The 24,758-nt window shown below is 37.2% G+C and overlaps 1 protein-coding gene across 1 annotated transcript in view; it reads left to right on the top strand.

Moving 5' to 3' along the window:
• The window catches only part of NKAIN3 (sodium/potassium transporting ATPase interacting 3), a 658,614-nt gene that overhangs the window by 349,343 nt on the left and 284,513 nt on the right, over window positions 1-24,758 (top strand). Inside the window, exon 3 of the mRNA XM_012813285.1 lies at window positions 7,671-7,751. Within this exon, the coding sequence (XP_012668739.1) occupies window positions 7,671-7,751 (81 nt within the window). The remainder of the gene's footprint in view (window positions 1-7,670; window positions 7,752-24,758) is intronic.

The following is a 24,758-nucleotide window of genomic DNA, read 5'->3' as shown; positions in this document are numbered from 1 at the left end:
GTTGCTTCTAACCACCACAGACTAGTGAACTGGCAGCTTCTGGGAGGCAAAGGACCAGGCTGCCAGCCTCAGGGTTGCTTCTAACCACCACAGACACAGGTTGAGATGGCAGCTGCCACATTGATTCCTCACCCACTCTGCATCTTTGTTCTCCCCAAGGAGGTTCTGCCCATAAGTTTTTGTCTCACTCACTGCCACACAAATACATATTTCCCAACTCCAGCCAAGACTGTGGGAGCCATAGGAGCTGGTGAACTGGGGGTCTATGTGATCCCAGAACTTAGACATTCTAGGCAGCCTGCTTGCCAGAAAGGGACAGAGATGACCAGAGTGCTAAGTTTCCTTCATTCATGAGCTTTTCCTCCCCTCCCCACCGCTTCCAAAAGGTACAATTGAGCTGGGGCATTCAGAAGCTGCTCTTCCCCCACCTAGGAGGCTTCCACAGAGTTGGATTCACACCTTTCATCTTAAGGACCTGCAGGAGACCAAGGGGAGCTTGGTCTGTGAGTCCCCTTACCTCTGGCCCTTCCAGGTTCTGCTCGCTGGCTGCTCCAGCACAGCAGGGCAGATCTCAAAGCAGGGAGACACCAAACCCACTACCATACTCCATGCGCAAGTCAGGAGTATGGCACGATCTCCTGACTTCTCTCTGGCACAATCAGGGATTGAACTTGGGGGACAGGGAAGGCTCACAGACCAAATCCTGTGCCCTCAGGACTAGGTCGTGTTGTTCAAAGGCATAGAGGGGGAGACTTGTAAACTAATCTTGGGAGGCAAGGGACACCTCATGGGCAGAACCGAAAAGAGGGTGCAGTGTGGGTCCTGGCTGCAGCACACTCACAGAGCACCCTTGCCCCTGTAGGGAAGCCGTGTTCTTAGCCCAGACAGGATCCTGGACAGGGAAGCTCCCAGCCTGAAGCACCATAATAGGGAAGCTCAGCTGATTTAAGCTCCTGCCTGCTATCAGATGCTGGAGGGAAACTGTAGGACAGAGTGAGGGGAGAAGAGCAAAACCCATACCTGATAGCCAGGTTGTGAATCTCAGATGGCTCTTGACCCCCAAGCAGATTTTCTGGTTGTGTGGGGCCATTTCAGGCCCTCCTTGGTGACTTTCCCCAATAGCCTGGAGCTGACTCTTGTCCTCTACCAAGATAGCTACTTTACCAGCTTTTGTTGATTCTGAGGGCAGGCTCACCCAACTCGGCCCTTCCCAGTTTCACACCCACCATGGCTGTGGCAGAGAATAAGGACTCCCCTGGGAGCTCCAGGGTCTCAGGCACCACCAGGGCATTCAAATGCATTTTCTAAGGGGCTAGAGCTGGTCACATGTTCCAAAACAAACAACACTGCAGGTACTTTCTGGCAAGAGCCACCTATGGCAGGGAGGACAACTTGTACAGCACTTAACCCCATATGCTGACACAATTATACTGGGTGTGGTTGATTCTTACCCACAAGTACCATCTACTCTCAGAGATTAAACTGGACATCCATCATAATTCATGCTGTTAATGAAGACTATAGGGCTGGAGAAAGAGAAAGGATTTCAAATAGCACCATCCTCCCTCACCAGTAAGAAACAAGGAGTCTCCTCACACATGTAACTCATCACTGCTACAACTTACAAACAACTGGCAATGGAGAAAACCCCCATGCTAAAGATACTTATAACCAAGGCATCCACTCAGAACCTGGACCCCATCCAAGAACAAAACAACCCATTAAAAAGTGGACAAAAGACATGGACAGAAGATTTTTCAAAAGAAAATAGACAAATGGCCAAAAAACAAATTAAAAAAATACTCAGTGTCACCAATCATCAGGGAAATGTAAATTAAAACCACAATGAGATATCACCTACCCCTGTTAGAATTTTTTATTAAAATATCCATGGTTCAGCACCTGTAGCCCAAGCAGTTAAGATGCCATCCACATACACCAGAGCTGGCCAGGCCTGCCAAACAACAATCCAGCCTGGCCTGCCAAATGACAGTGACAACTACAACCAAAAAATGGTCAGGCGTTGTGTTGGGCGCCTGTAGTCCCAGCTACTTGGGAGGCTGAGGCAAGAGAATCACTTAAGCCCAGGAGTTGGAGGTTGCTGTGAGCTGTGATGCCATAGCACTCTACCCAGGGCAACAGCTTAAGGCTCCATCTCCAAAAAAGAAATAAGTTAATTAAAAAAATAAAATGTCCAAAAGCAATGGATGCTGGCATGGATGCAGAGGAAAAGGAACTGTTGGCAGGACTGCAATTAGTACAACCTCTATGGAAAACGGTATGGATACTTCTCAGAGCTGGCCTATCATTCAATCGAGCAATCCCACTGCTGGGCAGCCACCTATAGGAAAAGAAGCAATTTTATCAGAAAGACCTGCACTCAGATGTTTATTGCAGCACAACTCACAACTGCAAATATGTGGCATCAACTCCAGTGCCCATCAATTCATGAGTGGATCAACAAAATGTGGTATATGTACACCATGGAGTACTACTCAGCTATAAAAAGGATTAAGTCATGCCTTTTGTAGCAGTTTGGACAGAACTGGAGACTTAAATTGTCTTAACGTCTTAAATGAAATACCTGAAGAATGGAAAAACAAACACCACATATACTTTGTAATAAATTGTAAGTAACTGACAGGCACACATGTGCACAGAGGAAAATGTCAAGCAGGGGGAAAGGGGAACAGAGATCAAAAGCAGGTACAGTGATCTCTACTCACGCAGTGGGCATGCTTACAGAGGTAACACAAGCATTACAAAAGCTGTCCATGCAACAAAAACATTTGTATATTTTGAATTAAAAAAAAAATTTGTAAAAGCCTTACCTGATTACCTTTGTAGCAGAGATGCCTCTTCCTCTCCACTGCCATTGGTTCTAGAAATTTCTACCCAACCACCTTTCCCGATTGTCTTCATTGCTTCCCTGCCTGTCTCACCTCATTGAACAAACAGTGTGTTCCTGGCAGGAGGGAATGTACTGTATTCCAAGTCTATCCCTATATGTACAGACCACTGGAGAATACCTGATTGAAAAAAATCATAATTGAATTAAAGATTATGAAATGATTTGACAGGATGGAATGATTTTACAGGATGGAATGGATGGTGATTTCTTAGAACACGTCAGCAATAGTTGAGGAATGGCCTTACTGCCTCACTTAGCTGTCTGAACTTGGTTGAGGAATAACGTAACAAAACAGAACAGTAGATGCTGTGCTATCTGCACCGACCATTAGCAAACGTGCTCCTCAAGACTTACTTCTTTCTAAGACTATAATGTGGCTCCTGCCAGTGAAATTAAAGAGGGCTCCTCAGCACAGATTTTTAGAAGAATTCATCCAAATCACAGAATTAGAAAGCAGTAATTCCCCTTCAGATGCCATCACACTGATAAGGTGCAATTTACTATCTCTGTATCTATTTTTGGAATACAAAAATAGCTTTGCCCTATAATATTCCTTTACTGATTAAAATTATTTTAGCTAAGGTACAAGGTAGAACATACACATTAGGAAATGTTGGGGGTTGAATGTACCTTTTGTTCTTCTTTAGCTATAGGAATTATGAAGCTTTAAAATCATTTTAACAATTATGAAGTATTATTACAGAATCATGTGTTTTCTATCCATTCACTCCTAGGTTAAATATTTTTAAATTTTACTTACAATTTCCAAAATAGGATTCTTCCCCGGGACTATTTCAATCTTTTTATTTCATGAGTGATCTTTTCATTAAGCAGATTTAAACTAATTTAAATGCAAATAAATTAACAAATGTATGCAACATTTCAAAAAATGAAATTAACTTTAGAATTACAATTACCTTAAAACTGCCTTTAAAAATAAAAAAAAATGCTAAGTAAATATACTAGGTCTATAGTTATTTGGACTTTTATGAAAATCCTTATGTACAAAGAAAAAGAATTTGTTTTAATTTGAATTATTAGATAGGCAAATTTCCCTACCGTGCCATCATAAATCTCAACTCTGGGCTACTGCTCAGCATGAAGTTAAGACTGTGAGGTTTTGATTCATTTGGTAGGAGATTTAAATCCTTTTCTAGCAATTATCAGCTGTGAAGCCTTTGGAGTGTTATATCTGCTTTCTTTCTGCCATAGTTATCTCACTGGAAAAAGCTGAGCCATAGACCATTTTTAAGAATTAATTAATACATGTGATTTGCTTACCATGGCTTAACAAAGGGTAAGCCCTTGGCAAATTATTGAAATCACATGTCTTTTTCTCCCCTCCATTCTGGTTTTTGGTTTTTGGTTTGGTTTTTCTGACTTTTTTTTGGGGGGGGGGGGTTATATTAAAATGTAGGGATCATGGGTTGCTCTTAAAATTCCTCTGGACATGAATACTAAATTCTGGAAAACAGTACAACTGTGGGTGAGCAGGAAACTTACCCTCTGCTTTTATCATAAGCCTAGCATATTGTGCATAATATTGTAACAGATTGATTCGAATGTGAAGAATGAATAAATGAATGAATGGCCTTTCTTCTAGCTGGAAAATAGGCAAGCTCAGAAAGTAAAAATAATTCATATTGTAGACTGGTTGCTCAATGGGGAGGAAATAGACTGGAAGACTTCCAAAGTTCATTTCAATTAAAAAGTGCTGAAATAGCCTCATAAAACTAGGAAATACTTAGGAAGCCACAAAGAACATACGACATTCTTTTTTCATCGTTACAGGTCTTGTCTTTGTGAATTAGGATATTAAATATCTACACTGAACATAAGCAAAGTAGGAGACAGATTCTGCACAGTGATTTTTTTTCCTTACACTGAGAAATTGTCTTCTTTACTGTAAATATATCTAATCTATCTGGATGTGTGAGCACGTAGACATGCTCTATAATAACTGAAGGGTATTAGCTAAGAATATGGAGAGTCTTATCTCTTTTTAAAATTTTGCTTCAGTTGAATTATAATTAAAATAACCGCTTCACAAAGAAAGCAGGGGGGATAGCCAGTCTCTTAGGCCATGCATGGGTTGTCCTAATCCTCCCTACTTAAGTTTTTATGGATGTGTTTGTATCATTAGATGTCTCTTTTCCTGTATGTATATGATCTGACTTCTGTTTAAGTACATATTAATGAACATAGTTTACATCTCATAAAAACCCCAAATTCAATAATACAAATATTCTTTGTTCTCAACAAATACAAATCCATTAGAAGAAATTTCTAATACAAAGATACTAGAAGAAACTTTACAATATTACTAAAACAAACTAGCAAATGACTCATCATGAATGTCACATTAATCACAAAATATGACAGATAGTGTCATTGGTGAGTTATAGAATATATATCAATAAAATAATTTTTGTTCCACTGGTGATTTGGTGCATTGATCATTCAACAATCTGCTAAATTGGTGAATGATTAATTTGCAATTAATCCATAGTCTTTTTTCTAAGATCTTTAAAAATAAAGCCTATAATGTAATGTTTAAGCATCCCAGCTCTAAAGTCAAAATGTCAGATTTCAAATCCTAACTCCGACACTAAGTATGTGATTAAGTGATTACCTCTCTACCTCAATTCTGGGGTGGTGACTGAATGACATGATCTATGTAAAGCACTTACCACAGCCCCAGGAACACAGACAGCACCAGAGGAATAATCCCCATTGCTATTTAAAGGAATTGACGGTTGGAGTTTACTTTGCCGGTGATTTGATCTTTGAAACTTTAGAACTAGCATCCGTGTGCTGGAACCATGTATGAGAGACCCTAAACACCCTTCAATCATACAGTTTGGGCTATGATTCTTAAACTGACTTATTTTATTATGCATTTTTATTCCTGTGAATTGTTGACTGAAAGAATATCTGTGAATTTAGCATTGAGTTCTGATCATTAGGCCCTATCACATTGTTTTGTAATAATTTAGTTCATTTTCTTATCTTAGTTTTTCCTCAACCGTTGCCACTGTCATTTTTCTCTCAACTTGGGTCAACATTGCTCTCTCACATTCCAGTACACTTTTAATTAGATTTATTTAGAATGGAAAATATCAGACACTAGATGCCATCTTATTAGCAAGAGCTTCAGATTTGTGGTAGTTACTGTGACTTGCCAAAAGTACATGTTAAGGCTGAAGGCTGGCTCGGTGCTCGTTGCTCAGCAGTCAGGCCGAGGGCCACATACATGGTGGCTGGCAGGTTTGAACCTGGCCCGGGCCTGCTAAAAACAACAAAGACAACTGCAACAAATAGCCGGGTGTTTCAGTGGGTGCCTGTAGTTCCAGCTACTTGGGAAGCTGAGGCAAGAGAATTGCTTAAGACCAAGAGTTTGAGGTTGCTGTGAGCTGTGATGCCACAGTACTCTACCAAGGGTGACACAGTGAGAGTCTGTCTCAAAAAATAAAAAATAAAAAAATAAAAAAAACATGAATGCTAACTATTGTCAATATGCATGGGCACATTTTGTTGTTCAGAAAAGTGTGTTTTAGTATATTTAGCATATTTTTAAAAACTAAGTCCACAGAAAAAAACAAACCAAAACCTCTCTCAAAACCAGTGATGCTCAAAAAAAAAGAAAAGAAAAATGTGGTGCTCAATGGGACATCATATGTTACCAATAACAGGACTACACAACTACGTGAGTTTATTGCAAAGCCCTTAAAATTCATACAGGACAGAATGACACAAAATGTAAATGGAATTTTACAAATAATTATAAGCTTTTGATAACATTTCTAAAGGAACATGGCTATTTTATACAGTCTTAAATTTAGAATTCTATTATTGGAAATAGCATAGAATAAACTAAGGAAAGGATGTCAATATCTTGATTTAAAAACAGCATGCAACAATTGGAATCAGTTCCCTGTGACTTCCTGTCTTTGTCTGCACAAGAAAGGGACTGGGTGAGATGAGCCCAGACTTCCTCTGCATGGATGAGTCTCAATGTAGGGCAACATGAATTAATATTGACTAATGTTGTAGGGGAAGATATTCTTTAATATATAACATATTAATGAAACCCATTAATCAGTAAGGCCAGCAGGTTTAGACTTTATTGGAGGTGATTGGAGCATATTTCTTCAAAATGGAAATCTATTGCTCATTTGCTTATTCTTAATTGTTTTTTAAATTCTGTGTTTTAATAAAATAAGTTATGTAATTATAATTTCATGACATAATTATGTTGGAGGCATATGCTGTACTCTTAATAAAATAATCCAGGTGATGAAAGTTATTTAATTCTACCCCATACATCTATTTTCAAACATGCTCTTCCTTTAGGAATATGGAAGTGCTGGATTTGACTAACATTCCTAAAAATTAGAAAGTTTTATATTATAACTTAAAAATGATAGATGGTTTACTCACAGAAAATTTGCATAATTGTGTTCCCTGGAAAAGATAATACTCAGAAAACAGAAATCCAAACAGCACTTGGGTTAAACTTGTAACTACAAGCCAGCAAAGCACTTTAAAAGTAAGTCTAGCTTTATTGGTGTCTATTGAAAGCAGTAGAAACTATTGGATTTTTAATTTCCAGAGATCTTAGGGGAGAACTCTTTTCTGGGCGTTCCCTGTCTCTTTCCAGAAGACAGGCTTATTGACATTTTTATTATTGATCTATTTAGTGTATATATCTTGCATCTTCTCACCGTTCTCCTCTTTCTCCCCTCCCCTTTCTGTCTAGTATACAGTATGGACTGCCCTCTGGGTCACCTGGAATGTGTTCATTATCTGCTTTTATTTGGAAGTAGGTGGGCTCTCTAAGGTGAGTTGATCATGCTTTTAAAGTACGCTTTGAACTGAGTATGTTTGTAAATAACTGGGACTGTACGCTATTGTTACATATGTAAGTACAGTAATGAAATATCCGTCAAAAGGAGTTCGGGTGCCTTTCAGGAAAGAATGATCTTGGGAGTGTTTAATACAATGGAACTTCAAAATAATTGCCTTATGGTTCTTCTTGTTATGCTAAAGTGGGACTTGGTTTCCAGTGTATCCTCATGTTTATTTTAAAAAAATATAATGTCACAGAGACCCAAATGTTAAGTGAAAAATGGTTTTGAATATGCTTGTATTTAAAGTAGAGAAAGAAAATAGTCTAACATGTTAATGTAACAAACCTGAATGGCAAGTTGCTATCTTTGCTGGAATATTAATTGCCAAAAAAAAAAAGAAGTTTGACAAGAATGAAAATAGGTAGGTGGAACACGCATTTACAAACAAATGCAGCAGTGTAGTGATTCTTGTTTTCAGATCCCAGTTGCACAGAAACAGTTGTCTTAATGAAGTGTCATTTCTGAGTCTAGAACTGTCAGCAGAGCACATCATTGTTTAAACTTCCTGCATAAGGTCTACCACCCAAATTTATGAGGAACATGGGTTAAGTGTCTAGACATGTTTCTTAAATAGTCTTCTTATAAATGAGCACAGTTTTTGCTGTAGTGAAGAAACTTAACCGTATAATTATAAGAAGTATAAGAAGGCTGTCATTATTTTTATAGATTTCTCATCATCAAGAATAATTGTGCTAACTTATTTCATTGTTTTATGACACTCTCTAATTTTCTACATAATGTATTTGTGGTTAAAATCTTAGAAAATCTGTCTTGACCAGCATGTATACTTTTAGAATTATTTGGTTCTATGAAGTTTGTACACAAAGTATATTTGATTTGATTTGATATACAAAGTATATTTGATTTGGTCAAACTGCAAAAATCCCCTGAAGGACTTTTACCAGAATCTCCAGAATTGATTACTCTTTTTTTCTGTATAATAACAACTATAATTAAACTTGGCATCACTTTCTTACGTTGGCAAACGTATTTGGGAACCAGAAATGACATTTCCAATATTGAGTTCCATATATATGTACAAACATCTATCTTAAATAATTGTGCTATTGATCAAATTTCACCAGTAATTTCTAAGATTAAAAAAAGTACTTAAATCAACACCCAGTTATTTTCTGTAAAGGCCGATAATGAAAATAAGTGATTATAAGTGAAAATTTTATGAATTAAAAAAAAACATGAATAAGTTAGGCACAATATATTTTTAGCCTACAGCATTTTGTAACTTGAGATTTGAATGGTCATTTTCAATAGTACCTTTTATTTCACTAGGAGAGAGTTTTAAAGCTTATAAAACTTATAAATCAATATCGATTTGGAATAAATTAGACCAGAGAAAACTTTTCTTATAGAAGGGGCATCACAATGTATTGATAGAAGATTGAATTTTGAATCATAAGTCTTTAGTTCAAATTGTATCTTAAGCACTTGTTAACTGTGGGCCCTTCGACAAACCATTTGACCACACTGAGTCCCTGTGGAATATAATAACCGAATCAGCTTTGCGAATGATGATCGTGGTCCATGTTTAGTGGCTGCTGTGCACTGTTTATGCACAGGATACATGGTAACTCAGGTAACCTTCAAATCAACTCTATGAAGTAATTAAAAATACGTAAATACCAGCTGTCATCTGTTCCATACAAGTCTGATTTCCTACCACCACTCAAGGTCATCCTTGTGAAATGCATTTTTTAACTGCTTTTCTAATACCAATGTGCATGTCAAGGATTTTCTCCCTCATTTCTTTGGGCGCAATGTTAAAAGAATGGATGTAGCAGTCCTGGTTACTCCTTTTATTACCCATCCAAATGGCATTAACCAGTCAATCGAGTAATCCAGGACATTAAAAAGATAGATTGCTTCAAAAGCAACATCCTAAAGATTTTCTGTTGGTCTCTCTATTTACTGCCTCAAAGACTGGTAACATCTCTCTGATTAGCCATGGTTTAGCCTTAATTCCAGTCTGTAGAAAATCTATTCTGAAAAATATAGCAGAGGTAAGGACCCTTGTCAAACACAAATACCTCTGCCACCCTGCCAAGTAGAACTCTACTGTGTAAGAAATTCCGTGTGCAGGTGTACAGGTTTGTGTACTAACTTTATAAGAGCTCTTCTCTCTCTTAATTTGTAAAGTCATTTCTTAAATGTACTCATTCAGATAGATTAATAGAAGCCTTCCTATACCTTGATTTTTGCCCAGAACTTATATTCTGGAATAATCTTTCTCCAAAAACTAGGGTCAGAGTAATTTCTACAACATCTCTATGAATTTGGGTGTTATTCCAATGACAGATGTCACCTATGAATGGTCATTTTGTACAGAGCCCTTCTGCTAGCAGGACGCATCCATGGAGTGAAAGCACCCTGATTCACCTGAAATTAGCCAACAGTCCCACAGGCAGGAGGGCTATGGGTGCTGGTGTACTCTTATGTTTTAAAAGGTCATTTTAATTTCTAGTAATATAAATATTGATGGATGTAATTTACATAAGGAAAAGCTGTTTGAGATTCTTACTAACTTTTAAGAGTATGAAAAAGGCACTAAGGCCAAAAAGTTTGAGACTCACTGCCACAGAGTAACCAGTAAAATAAAATAAATAAATAAATGAAAATAATACAAACAACAAAAGCAAACAATAAGAAACCAAAGCAGATGATACACATGAAAAAAAAATAATAATATGGTGAATTAGAATCCAACCATATCAGTCTGAGCACGGTGACTTGCTCCTATAATCCTAGCACTCAGGAAGGCTGAGGCAGGCAGATCTCCTGAACTCAGGAGTTCAAGACTAGCCTGAGAAAGGAAGACCCTATCTCTACTAAAAATAGAAAAAAAGCTAGCCAGGTATTGTGGCAGGCACCTATAGTTCCAGCTACTTGAGAGGCTGATGTAAGAGCATTAGTTGAGCCCAAAAGTTTGAGGTGGTTGTGAGCTGTGACATCACAGCACTGTATCTGGGGTGACAGAGTAAGACTCTGTCTCAAAAAAAAAAAAAAAAAGAAAAAGAAAAGAAAGAAAGATTCCAAATATCAATAATTATGAAATGTAAATAGACTAAACACTTCAATTAAAGAGAGAGATTAAAACAGTAGACTTTAAAAAAGACTAGTAGTCAATGTTACTTATATGAAATACACTTTAAATATAAATACATATGCACATCGAAGTTAAAAAGATGAACAATATATGCTATGTTCATCGCAATCAAAAGAAAGCCTTTTGTGGTCATATTCTTATCAGGAAAAATAAATAAGCTTCATAACAAAGATTATGAAGAGAGATAAAGAAAAGTGTTTTATAATGATATATAAATGATATAATGTTTTATTATCAAGTAGACATAATAATTCTAAATTATACCAAATTATATGATTTGAGAGCACATGGAGGAAAAGTTGACAAACCTAAAGAAGAAGTTGACAAATCCAAAAACACAGGTGGAGAGTTTAACACTCCTTTCTTGGTTATTGATAGAAAAATTAGACACAATTCAATGGAAATAAAATATTTGAATAAGACAATTGACTAACTCATATAAGGCATTACCCTAAAAAATAAAAAATATTTTTTGCACTCCAGTGGATATGGAACAATGACCAAGATTATATTCTGACCCAAATGCATCAAGACAGAGGACATAGTCCTGAATCCTGGGAATTGCCCAACATAATCCACCTCTTTGGGTACCTGAGCACATCTTCTTAGAGACTTGAAATTGAGCCTAAATTTCCCAGCCCCTTATACCACAGCTGGCACTTACCTGCCAACAGCACTTATGGGCCTGGCAACTGGCATGTCCAGCCATTGCAGCCAGCACCAACATCAACACATATAACAAACCACAGTTACTACTAAAGCTCCTTATAACCAAATAAATTACATAGAGACTACACTGCTGCAATGCACCCAGAATTAGAACCAAAATACCTACCTTACCATCATAGATATATCTTCAGAAAAAAGTTCTTCTCTATAAAAGTAAATTTAAAGATAAGGAGAAGCAGCTCCCTTACACAGATAACAATGTAAGGACACAGGAAATGTGAAAAAGCAAGGAAATGTGACTCCTCCAAAGAAACACAATAATTCTTCAGCAGTAGGTATTAATCAAGAAGAATTTTTAAAATCCCAGATAAGAATTCAAAATATTGATTTTAAAGAAGTTTGCTAAGAAACACAAGAATTTTGAAAAGCAGTACAAAGAAATTGGAAAATAATCTAGGACAGGAATGAGAAATTTACCAAAAAGAAAGTTTGGGATTTTTTTTATTCTTAAAAACCAAATAGCAATTCTGGAACTGAAGAGTTCTTTGAAGGAAACATAAAGTACATTTGAAATCTTCAACAATTGGCTTGGCGCCTGTGGCTCAAGTGGCTAAGGCGCCAGCCACATACACCTAAGGTGGCGGGTTCGAATCCAGCCCGGCCTGCCAAATAACAATGACGGCTGCAACCAAAAAAAAAAAAAGAAAAGAAATTTTCAACAATAGAGTAAATAAAACTGAGGGAAGAATCTCAGAATTGATGATAATTTTTTTGAATTAATCCAAACAAAAAGAATAAAGAATAAGTAAAGCAATTATGATATTTGGGACAACAAAAAGCAACTGAATTTATCATTAGTTGGTGAAAAAACCAAAGAAAGGATTAGAAAACCTACTTCACAAAATAGTAGACAAAAACTTCTCAAATCTAGCAGGAAATTTATACACTAAGGTAAGAAAGCTCAATGATCTCCAGGCAGATACAAGGCAAAAAGTTTCCAAAGCACATCATAATCAGGCTGTTCAAAGTCAAAGATAAAAGATAAATTCTAGAAACAACAAAAGAAAAGCATTTAGTCACTTATAAAGGAAAGCCCATCAGACTAATAGCAGACCCTCAGAAAAAAATCTTAAGGGCCACCAAAGAATGGGATAATATATTCAAAGTGCTAAAAGAAAGAAAAAGAAACCCTGCCAGCCAAGAATAGTATATGCAGCAATATTACCTTTCATAAATGAAAAAGAAATAGTCTTTCCCAAACAAGCAAATGCTGAGGGAATTCACTACCATGGAATTGGCCTTACAAGAAATACTGAAGGAAGTCCTAAACCTAGAAACAAAAGGACAACATTTACCATCATGAAAACACACAAAATATTAAACTCCTTGGTAAAGGAATCACACAAAAGAGCAAGAGAAGTGATTGTAATAGCACCACTCCAAATCTGCCAAACCATGATGACAAACAATAAGAGAAAAGGAAAGGATCAAAGAATATATTAAGAAATCAGAAAACAATTAACAATATGACAGAAACAAAGCCTTATATATGAATATTAAACTTAAACATAAGTGTATTAAATTCTCCGCTTTAGAGATATAGAAGGCTGAGTGGATGTTAAACATGATCCAAATATATGCTGTTTCCAAGAAACTCATCTTCCTGTATAGCTGTAAAGATGTATAGAGTTAAAACAAAAGAATGAAAAAGATATTCTACACAAATGAAAAATGAAAAGGAGGAAGGATAGCTATACTACTTATACCAGGTCAAATAGGCTTTAAATCAAGAACAATAAAAATGCAAACAAACAAAAACCAGAGAATCATTATATAATGATAAAGGGATCAACCCAGCAAAAGTATACAAAAATTTTAACTATGTATAAATCTGACACTAAAGCACCCAGATTTAGAAAGCAAAGAGTACTCATCTAAATAGAGTTTTCTTAGAATATAGTAAGTGAAAGACTTCAGCTACCCTCCTTCAGCATTAGACAGATCATCTGAAAAGGAAATCAACCAAGAAATAATTAATTTATGTTGGACTTTAGATCAAATGTAACATTTGACATTTACGGAACATTCTACCCAACAACTACAGAATATACAGGCTTTTCATCAGTACATAAAACATTTTCCAGCATAGACCATAAAACAAGTTTTGTGTTAGACCACAAAACAAGTCTCAACAAATTTTTAAAAATCAAAATTTTAATCAAGTATCCCCTCAGACCACAATGGAAAGAAACTAGATATTGATACCAAGAAGAAATTATGGATATTATACAAATATGTAGCAATTAAACAACATACTCCAGTAACACTTTTACACAGCAAAAGAAATAATTCAAAGAGTAAAGACTCAATCTATTGAATGGGAGAAAATATTTGCAAGCTATTCATATTACAGGGGACTAATATGTGTATTAAGAATATATAAAGAGGCCGGTGTGGTAGCTAATGACTGTAATCCTAGCATTCTGAAGGTGGGAGACTGAAGTGGGAGTATCATCTAAGCTCAGGAGTCTAAGACCAGTCAGAGAGAGAGAGACCCCATTGCTACTAAAAATAGAAAAAATTAGCTAGGCGTTGTGGCATGCACCTATAGTCCCAGCTATTCAGCAGGCTAAGGCAGGAAGATTGCTTCAGCCCAATCCTCAATCCAGAAGTTTGAGGCTGCTGTGAGCTAGGCCGAGGACATGGCACTCTGGCCCAGGGAACAACTCTGTTTAAAAAAATAAATAAATAAGATCTGCACATGCGCACACACATGCACACACACATAAAAGAACTCAAACAACTCAACAAGAACAAAAGAAATCATCCTATTAGAAAGCTGAGCGAGGACACCAATTGACATTTCTCAAAAAAAGACTTACAAACGGCCAACAGATATATGAAAAAATATTCACCATTCCTAATCATCAGGAAAATGCAAATTACAAACACAATGAGAGATCATTTTACCCCAGTCAGAACAGCTATCATTAAAAAGACAAAAATAGTGGCGGCACCTGTGGCTCAAAGGAATAAGGCACCGGCCCCATATGCCGGAGGTGCTGGGTTCAAACCCAGCCCCGGGCAAAAACTGCAAAAAAAAAAAAAAAAAAGCATATAAAAAAGACAAAAATAAACAGATGTTGACAAGAGTGTTTATATTTCACTGTTGGTGGGAACATAAAATATCATAGCCACCATGGAAAACAGTATGGAGATGTCTCAAAAATAAAAAAACTAACACCAGAGTAGCTGCTCAATCCAGCAATCCCACTACTGAATATGTACCCAGATGAGAAGCAACCAATACACCAAAGAGATACCTGCACTTGCATGTTTACCGAAGCATTATTCACAATGGCAAAAACATGGGAGCAACCTAAATGCCCATCAGTGGAAGGATGTGGCATATGTACACCATGGAGTACTTGTCAGCCACAAAAGGATGAATTCATATCATTTGCAGCAATATAGATGAAACTGCAGTTCATTATCTTAAGTAAAATAAGCCAAAAGATAAATATTACATATTTTTGCATATACATGGAAGCTAAAAACTTTGAACACCTCAGGGTAGAGAGTGGAAATTGGAAAAGAGAAACTGGGAAGGGTGAGTTGGTGGGGAGGATGAAGAGAAGATAAAGGTTACAAACATAGACTAAGACAGGAGGAATGAATTAGGTGTTTAAAAGCAGAGAGCCGGACGCTACATAACCTGACTCGATCACTACGCGTTACAAACCTGTAACGAGGTTTCTCCTGCACCCCATACCTTTACACAGATATTTAAAAGGCAAAAAAAGAGTAAAAGAAATAAAAACCTTAAATGACTTTATTTCAATGTTTAATAAATGAAATGAACAAATGTCTGGACGGAATAACTAACACAAACAGAAATAGAAAATGCAGATAACCATAAATGTATAATTAAAAGCAAACTTCAGGCCCAGATGGCTTCAATGATGAAGAAATAAATTTATAAGAAAATAAATGATGCTAATTTTACCCAAAGTATCACAGAAAATAGAGAAGGGGGAAACATTTTCCAAATTTTATGAGCTAACATAATCCTAGTATCACATTAGAGGACAAGAATTAAATAGACACCAATGCCCTAGCAATCCTCGGCTGTCTCCCCAGGAAATCTCTCATGAGCCATTCTGCCAAAAGAGCGTCCATCCACATGGTGACTTGCTCTTCTCTCTTCTCCTCTTCTAGGCTATGTGCTAAGATCAAAATTCCTGCTTTTTCATATGGCAAATCAAATCCTGTCCCCATATGAGAAATGTCACTCTTTCAAATGGCAGAAGAGTCTATAGTCAGATTATATTTACAGGCAATTTTTTTAATTCCCAAGTACATTTTAGTACATTTTAAAATGTGGTGATTATTAATCTGCAAATTGTTTCTTCTGTTGGAAAGGGACAGTAACTTGAGATTTTCTTCTCTCTTCTTTCTTTTGGGCAAAAGGTAAGGATCATTTTGGGTAAAAGTTCTTTATCTCATTAAATGTAAAAATGTGAAAGTTACACAAAAAGTTGCAGAACCTAAACAGACAAGAAAAAAAATCACGTTTGTTTCAACCCTTCGAAGACCACTGCAATTGGTTTATTTGGTTTAAGTTTATTCTCATGCTGTTATGTCTCCATGGTTTTCTTTTCTTTTTTCTTTTTTCCTTAATATACTGAGAAGATACTGTAGAGAAAGTTTACATGTGAACCTTTTAAAAAATTGGGCTTAATGAAAGACATTCCCATGTTGTTACTAAAGTCCTGGTTATTACTTTTAATTTTTGCAAAATATTACATAAAATGGACATAATTTTTTCCTGCTCTTTCCTATTATGAAATGTTAAAGAATTCTCTAAATCTCTTCTTCAAAAGGTATTCTGTTAGCTGCAAAATATGAGTATCTAGAGTCTTGTTAGCATAAATTAATCCCTTTCCCCTGTTTTTTGGCTGTTTTCATGGGGAGGGGGACTTTTTTTGTTTTAATTAGGATTTCTTAAAAGTTGTGTCTCTCCCAGTCGACACCGTAATCAGCTTCCTCCTCCCACCCTTTTGTTAATGACTTTTGCCTTTTTCTATTCTGTGTTTTAGTAACTTAAGTATTTTGGTCTTTAATCTCTCTGGAGCTTGATCTTGCCACATGGCGCAAGATGATGACCTAAATTGAGACTTTTACCAACAGCTGACAAAGATAGAACAATATTGACTTAATAGACTTCTCCCTGATTGGTGACGGCCTTCCTTATGATAAATACATTCGTATAGTCTCTATTTCTAGAATATCATCATTTTTAGAAGAGTATTATTTTAATTGTATTAGTTTGTATATACTTTATAGTAAAAAGTATCTATCTAAAATTCAGTCTTCCCAACTCTGATTTGACCTCATGCATTGATTTCTTTAGATGATGTTTAGAATAAATTTCTTTCAAACATATACATTATGTATATCTCATTTAGTTTTGTTTTTACTCATTATATTTAACTTTTAATTAATTTGGAAAAGATTGAGAAGAATTTGTATTAGAGAATTTGGGAAGAAAGTTTTGAATAACAGATTCAATCATACATTCAAGTTGTGAATTTAAACAAAGTTCAGGCATCAGATTCTTTATAAACTATGCATTGTGAGCTCTGCCAGGACTCCTGGGTGTCTCTGGACAGAAGCCATCTCTTGCTAACTAATGTGGGAGGGACTGTGTTGGAAGGATCACAGGGGCTCTGGAGCCAGCAGGCTGGAAGACTAGGTCTGGGAACCAACAGGAGTTAGTGGGTCTTGGAGGCCTGGGAGTAGAGAGTCTGGTCAGAAAGCACTGCTCAGATGGAAAGAGGATTCAGCTGTTATCCATCTGCTCAACCATTTAAATTACCAGGGTGTGACAGGGAGAGTGTGTAATTATCCCAGCTGGATCAACCACCTGCTCCTTCTCCAAGAAAAGACAGGTTTTGAGATTAGTCTTACTGATTCCATAAACTGGGGGACAGCTAATTTCAGAAAAAGGAATTGGGGAAGTCTCATGAAAGGGAAACAACAATGGCCATTGTAGAGACCATTAACCACTCTTATCTAATGGTGCGCCACGCTGTCAGGGCACAGACATTCACACCTCTGGCCAGTCATGGGGTTCTCCATCACAGCTTCCAGATTTCCCCTTGGCTCATCTCATCTACTAGCCAGCCCAGCATCAGGCACTTGTCAGGGAGGCCTTGAGTGTCCTGATTCTCCCTACGTCATCCAGCACTTAAAGGAAATGGATGCATTGTTTTTAAGGAATGTGCACAGGTGTGGTGGGGTGAGGACAGATTGTATCTGGGTAGCTGCAGGTGTTTGTACTTACATCATCTTCTGGAGTCTCAATTTCCTGTGCTGCAAAATTAGGAAAACCACAGCACCAATCTTACTGGGTTGTTGAAACGATAAGATAAAGCCTATAAAGGGCTTAAAAAGGATCATGGCGTATTGTGAGGTATCAGACAATGGTGGGCCTTGTGAGTGCCGTCAACATCATTATAATTATTGAAGGAATTAACAGACAGAAGGATCCTTATCGTGAAACCTTTGGGACATACATTTATTACTATGCAAGAACTGTAAAAGGGAAAAATTGTAGGACTAAGTGACTTGTTTAAGAAATATGAAGCGGTCCCTTGTGATGGGACCTCAGATTTGCATATTAACTTCACAGCTGTAACGCTATTAATTAAATCATTTCCTTCAACATGTAAATAGCTTTTTGATATACATCTACAGTCATATTCTCCCAGTCCCTACTGCTCCCCTTAGGAGTCCTTTCAGCATCTTTGGAAGTCTCTAAGGCTGTTTTTCATGCCACACTTTAAGATCACAAGGGCACAATTAATAAGTTATTGCTCTCTTTGGAAGTTACAAGACTTGAAATAATTTTTTCTCCCTAGGACTATATTCAGAATGTAAATATGAAAACCCATCCTATTTGCTACCTTTAAAGATACTGAAAAATAAGTTATGTTGACAACTGAAGTTGTATTATTTTTTATTCCAAAGGAATTAAGCTGATATCTTAATGGCATCTTTCTGATTACTCCAAACTGTAGAAACCACAGACTAATATTCCCTCTAATTGACTTTTCTCCAAAGGTGTGGAACTTACAGATTAGTGAGAGAGTTTCCAATATGTCGCATTTCCATAGAATTCTGAAGGTGTATGACTGTGCCTGAGTGTACCTTAGACATACAAGTGAATGTAAAGACCTTCAATGAAGACATATTAATCATGGGTTTTGAGTAGGAGCCTTCTAAAAACATAGAGGCAGGGGGCAGGGGAGGGGATGACTAATTCTTTCCTATACCATTCAGGTGCTTCCATTGGCTTTTTACATTTGATCGTTAGCTCTAAGGTAGATATTATTATCTTTACTTTATAAATGAGGAACCTCAGCTCGGAAAGTCTTACTTGCTCAGGGCACATGTCATGTAAATGGAGATGTCAGGTATGGATGATTCCAAGTCCATCTTTTTTCCCATTCCAGCACTTTGCCTTCTGCACAAAAGGAAAACCCTCCTTCATTTGTTTCTCTATGTCACATTTTAACAACTACACTTTTTCTGACTTGTGGGTATTTTGATTCTTAAAGAAATTGAGACCATTTCCCCCAAGAAGAAGTAATAGCCCTTCCTGTCCTTTTTTGACATAAATTGACACCACTATTCATGAGAGTCCTCTTCTTAAATCTTCAGTTGAATAGTTTGCCCAGCAGCCAGCCAGCTTCAATGAAATAATTCTTTTTCTAGGCTCATTCTTATTATCTAACGGTGGTGAATTGTTCCTTCACTTTGTAAGAAAACTCTTTTTCTTGATCAAGATTCATTTTCCTTCAAGGTTAGATTCTTTTATCAACTTTCGCTTTGGGTAAGCACTTTCAAGTAGGAACATTTTAGACAATCCGTTCAAAGTTTGGTACATGAACAATTGCTGAGGAATCAGAACTCTCAGTTCCCTTTAAATGCTTACAATCTGTTCAGTGCTTTTAAAAAAATTAATATTCTATTATAAATATTTTTGTACCTTATAGAGGCCTTTTTATGACGGCAGTTTCAAACTAAATCAGAGATGTATAGTATATTTCCTTTTTTCCTTTTTTATTTAAACAAATAAAACTTACTGAAGCTAGTAGTGAGTTTCAAGTTCATATTTATCTTTTCCTTTTGATGATTTCTTCCTGCCTGCATTTTTCAAAAGAAATCTTGAAATGTGATATTTACAGAGGGATGGAGATAGAGTACAAAATATCTGTATTTGAGAACCATGCATCCAGAAAATGCTACAGACATAATCATCCCAGAAACCCAGCAAAACTGCCTGCTCCCCAAAGGACAAGAATGGCATCTGTTCACACGATGGGTCATAGAGTAAATGGGATATCTAGATCATTGAAGGAATATATACTCAGCTAACTAATGCCACAAAACATTTTAGGTTCTGGACTATTATGTTAGTATATAGGTATCTGGCTCTCCTGAAGGAATATCTTTGTTTGTAATTTTGACTGGAGGAGGAATGGCTGTGAGTATCTGTCTAGATATTAAGGATCTATAAGGAAAGAATCATTGCAATATTTCTAGGCATTAAATTTAAATGAGACTGAAGAGGCCTGCAAATGTTATTTTTATGTTTGGTTTCTGCACTTTTCAAAAGTGAAACAACTCTATTCTTCAGAAAATAGGGAGGCAGTGTAAATATATTTATGCATTGCTTAGTCCAAACATTTAAACTGTACCTTTTCTCTTGGTCTGGGTCTAAGTAAACATAACTTCTTTTGTGTCCTCAGTGCCCTGTACAAGACGCATATGTCAGCCAAGCAAGGTTAAACTAGTCTTATATTTTGCAGAAGTTTCATGAAAGACAAGCACCTTGGAAATCTTTACTCTAAAAACCCACTGTGATGCCCCAGTGGATAATGCAATGATACCTAGAAACCAAGATCTGTGCTACTAAGTAATCACTGCAACCTGGGTGGTATTAGCAATTTTTAATCAAAAATTTGTGTTGTAATATTAAGTCTTTCTGAATGGGTTTGAATAGTTTTTCCAAAAGAGCAGGTGGATATATCATTCAGCCAACAGTTGCTGTATTTCTTGGCATATGATTCGAATCTCTGTTTTGATGAAGCTTATGTAAATATAATTGAATAACTACCCAGAAATAAGTTGTCTCTGCTATTTGTATTTTATCATTTTTTGTTCTTCTTATGAAAATATGCCAGAGAAAAATTTCAAAGGAGCATAAACATGTAACCTGTGTATCTAGTTTATTGTCTTGACTTACTGGATCATAAGCATGAAAAGTTTTTTTATGTCTTTGAATAAACTATCTTCCAAATCTCTGTCCCAAATCCCCTTTCCACTCTTTTCATGCCATAACACATTGTGAACATATTCTGTAACATTAATCAGGAAAACTTTGTCTCATGTCTGATTCAGATCTGTTCCCTGCCCCTCACTGAGGCTGACTGTGCTTGGGGTCTCTACCACCCCTCTCTCCCTGGCTCACACTTCATTCTGGGAGAGGAGACAGGAATTGGTTTTCTTGCATAGCCAACCTTGAGCTGATGCTGGAGGTTGCGGGGGATCCTGGAGCTCATGCTGCCTTTGGTCTGTCCAGCTGCTGCTAGTGGCCTCTGCTGGATGAATCTCCAAATATAACAAATTCTTCCACTCACTTTGATAAGCTGGTATTTATTTCTAATGAGCCAATAGTGAATTCCAATACCTGAAAGTTTGTTAACCCACGGGCTACATAGCGTTCAGCCATGCTGAGCAGGCCATTACTACTGAATTTGCATGTAAACATTATTACCAAGAGAATTTTAGTGCTGCGGAGAAACCACTCATTCATAGCTTATATTTGAATGATTTGCTGTGTTCTTTAAAATCAATTTATCGATGCTGCAGAAGAATTTTTGATGCAGTCAATTGAATATAAGATCATTTTAGAAAAACAAAGTGTAGAACAAATAGAACATGAATAAATGCCATTAAGATTTTGAATTTTCTTGTGCTATTAATAAGTCTCTTTTGAATACATAATCTCTTTGTTGTGATGGGTCAATTAAGATGACTGTCCTGGTGATGAAGAGTTTCAAGTGACATGTGCGATGGTTCACAGGATTCTAAGAGAGAGCCTGATAAACATGTTTAGTTTCCTCTATTCACTTTTTAAAACCAAAGTAGCATAATGTATTGCTAGGTAGCCTTATAACATAACATTGCAGCACCCTGTCAGGTTGTAACTGATGAACATTGAGCTGAAGGGCCCTGCAGGAATGAAGAAACCTGAGATAACAATTACCCAACAGTGTTTCTGGTCCAGAGGGGAAACATAAGTCACTTAAATGCTTTCTGTCAAATTTTCCTATGTAACTTGTTGAGCAGACTATCACAGATAGCAATAATCTTATCTAAAATAGGTTTTTTGCACAAAGTTTCTCTGTGAGCCACCGTGCTGTGATGTCATGAGGAATTACAGCTCTGGGGCTTCAGACAGAATTAGGTTAGTGCCATGAACACAGTTGGTTCAAAAAGTATCTGGGCATCTGATTTGTGGCAGCTACTGGAAGCTTGATGCCTTCTTACAGCATAAGAGCTCTAAACCCCTGGCTCAAAAAGGATAAGTTTAAGACTGTGATGTGTGCAAAATGTTGAGACACTCACAACAGACGCACAGAAAAATATGCAAAAAATGATTGGCCAGGGTGGGGGGGTCATGGTGTGTGACACACCTCTTGGGGGTGGGACACAATTATAAGAGGGACTTTGCCTAAAAAATGCAAGCAGTGTAACCTGGCCTTTGTACCCTCAATGATTCCCCAACAATAAAAAAAAATAATAATGCTGGAATTATGGGTGTGAGCCACTGTGCCTACCTCCTCCCACTTTTTTATTAAAAGATTTTTCTGAAAGAAAAAAAAGATTGGCCAGAAGGCTAGTGTCAAAGATGAGAGATGGGAAGAGAGATCGCTTTTCTTTCCTCTTGATTCAGGGAGGTGCTGGCGGAACGACATTTCAGAGACCCTTGTCATTAACGAGACCCCCTTTAGTGTGAAGCTCCTAACAAGTCAGTGTCTTCCACCACCAGGGCTGGCTGGAGTCGCGCCCACAAAGGGACCAGGAAACATGAGAGATCCCGCCCCTGCATGTCCTATCTGAGGGCTAACAAAAAGGAAACCAGGGTAAAAGTGCTTCAAGGGAAGACTTCCCAGAAGATGAGGCCAAATAGCTGGTCCCAAAACAGGACCAGGGTAACAAAATTTTAAAAGTGAGGGCACAAGAAGCACCAGGCTGTCCGATAGTTACCGGTGAGCTACCATATTTTGCTTTGTCTCATGTGTTCTTGTGAATAATGTGCATCTAAATTTCTGGCCCAAACTTCCAGGGAGAAAAATCTTCCATTTTAATTTTTTAATTCTACTTTTAAATTGTTTACATTTAGGAGGTCCAAAGCTTCTCTCGCCAGCTCTGTAGCCGTGCTCCTTAGCATACTTGATAAATGCCAGCTTAAAGTGTGCAGTGTATGAAAACCATGTCTACATGTTCCGAGGAAGTTTTTGATAATTTATGTAAAAGTGTTAGCTAAATTGCCAGCACCTGCCTAAAGTGTAGGAAGAGAAATAACATCTCTCTTTGTTGACCGAAAATGCTTTTGTTGCAAGTTCACCATAAGTTCACCAAAACCAATTACTATATTCCAGGGTATTATTTTGCATTTAGATATTGTTATTGTTTTCTAGAGTTCTTCTTTAACACATAAGCATAAATAAATTTAAAAATTCATACAGATACAGAATTAGTACTACCCATGTATAAAGTGCAACCTTCTTTTTCCCTCAAAAATTTGGGCCAAAGGGTGTATATTATACACAGCAAACTGTGGTGATCTCCGCTGCCCTTTTGGAAGCCCTCTGCATTGATTCACCTTTTCATGTTTTCCGACTCAGGAATAACAGAAGCACAGGAACAAGTCACGTGGATAGTAATTGTCAGAGCCTTGGCACGTCAAAGACCGCACATCGAAGCATCTCTCTGTTTAGACTCCCTGAAAAGATGGTTTTTATCAAGAAACTTTCATCCTGCTATAGAAACCAGATGCAGTATCTCACAACCACATAACAAATGAGAGAAGAAAAACAAATGCAGGGGTTAATAAAGTAATTCTATATTATTCTGTTAAGCCACTTTGGCTGAAGGCCTCTGAGAACATTTTTATGGAATCCAAATATCAGTGGTTCTTAATTTTCTTAATTTCCTAAACTTAAAAACCCATACATTTCTAAGATTGCACTAGGTAGGGGAAGAACAAACTTTGAATGAAATTGGGTGAACTTAGAAGAAAAAGGAAGACTATCCATGGGCTTTCTGTAAAAATCTTATCACTTTCCTAATTTTCTACATGGTCAGTACATCCATCCATTATCCATTATCCATTCATTAAGCAGATAGTGACAGAAGTTTCTGGTTGGCATCCTTTTTTTTTTTAATTTTTGGGGATTCATTGAGATTATACTGATTGCTTTTGTTAGGTAAAGTCCTTCTTATAATTGTGTCCCATCCCCAGGAGATGCGTCTTCCTTTATTTATTCTCCCTTTGTCTGCTTGAGAGTCTCGGAGAATCCTGCCTGTATCTGGGATGACAGGGCTCAAAAATTCTATTTTTCTGCCTCTATGTCTGTAGACATGCTCCTCTAAGTAAGTGCTGGCCACTAAGATACACTCAGAAGGACTGAGAGGAACTTCTCAAACTTCTCAAAGTTCTCAAATTAGAAACAGGTGTAAACTTAGTGATGCAATACAAATGTAGTATCTTTCATTTCTTCAGTAGGTCAGAAGCCGGATGCAGGTTGCAGCAGGCTAACATTGAGATGTCAGCTCAGCCCGGTTGTATTCCTTTCTGGAGGCTCTGGAGAAGAATCTCTCCCTGGCCTTCTCCAGCTGCTTGTAGCATGGCCCTTGCAGGCTTTCCCCACAGCCTATGTGCATAGGTTAAATGCAAATACTATGCTATTTCCCAGCAGGGGATTCTGCTGCCCTGATATGGCATCTGCAAGGGGTCTGGGAACAATGCTCTGTGATACTGAAGGATGATTCTACTAGAAAGACAAACATT

Source organism: Otolemur garnettii, unplaced genomic scaffold (genome assembly GCF_000181295.1).
Source record: "Otolemur garnettii isolate 467f Iridium unplaced genomic scaffold, OtoGar3 scaffold00255, whole genome shotgun sequence".
Lineage (NCBI taxonomy): Eukaryota > Metazoa > Chordata > Mammalia > Primates > Galagidae > Otolemur > Otolemur garnettii.
This window is presented reverse-complemented; position numbering and strand designations above follow the sequence as displayed.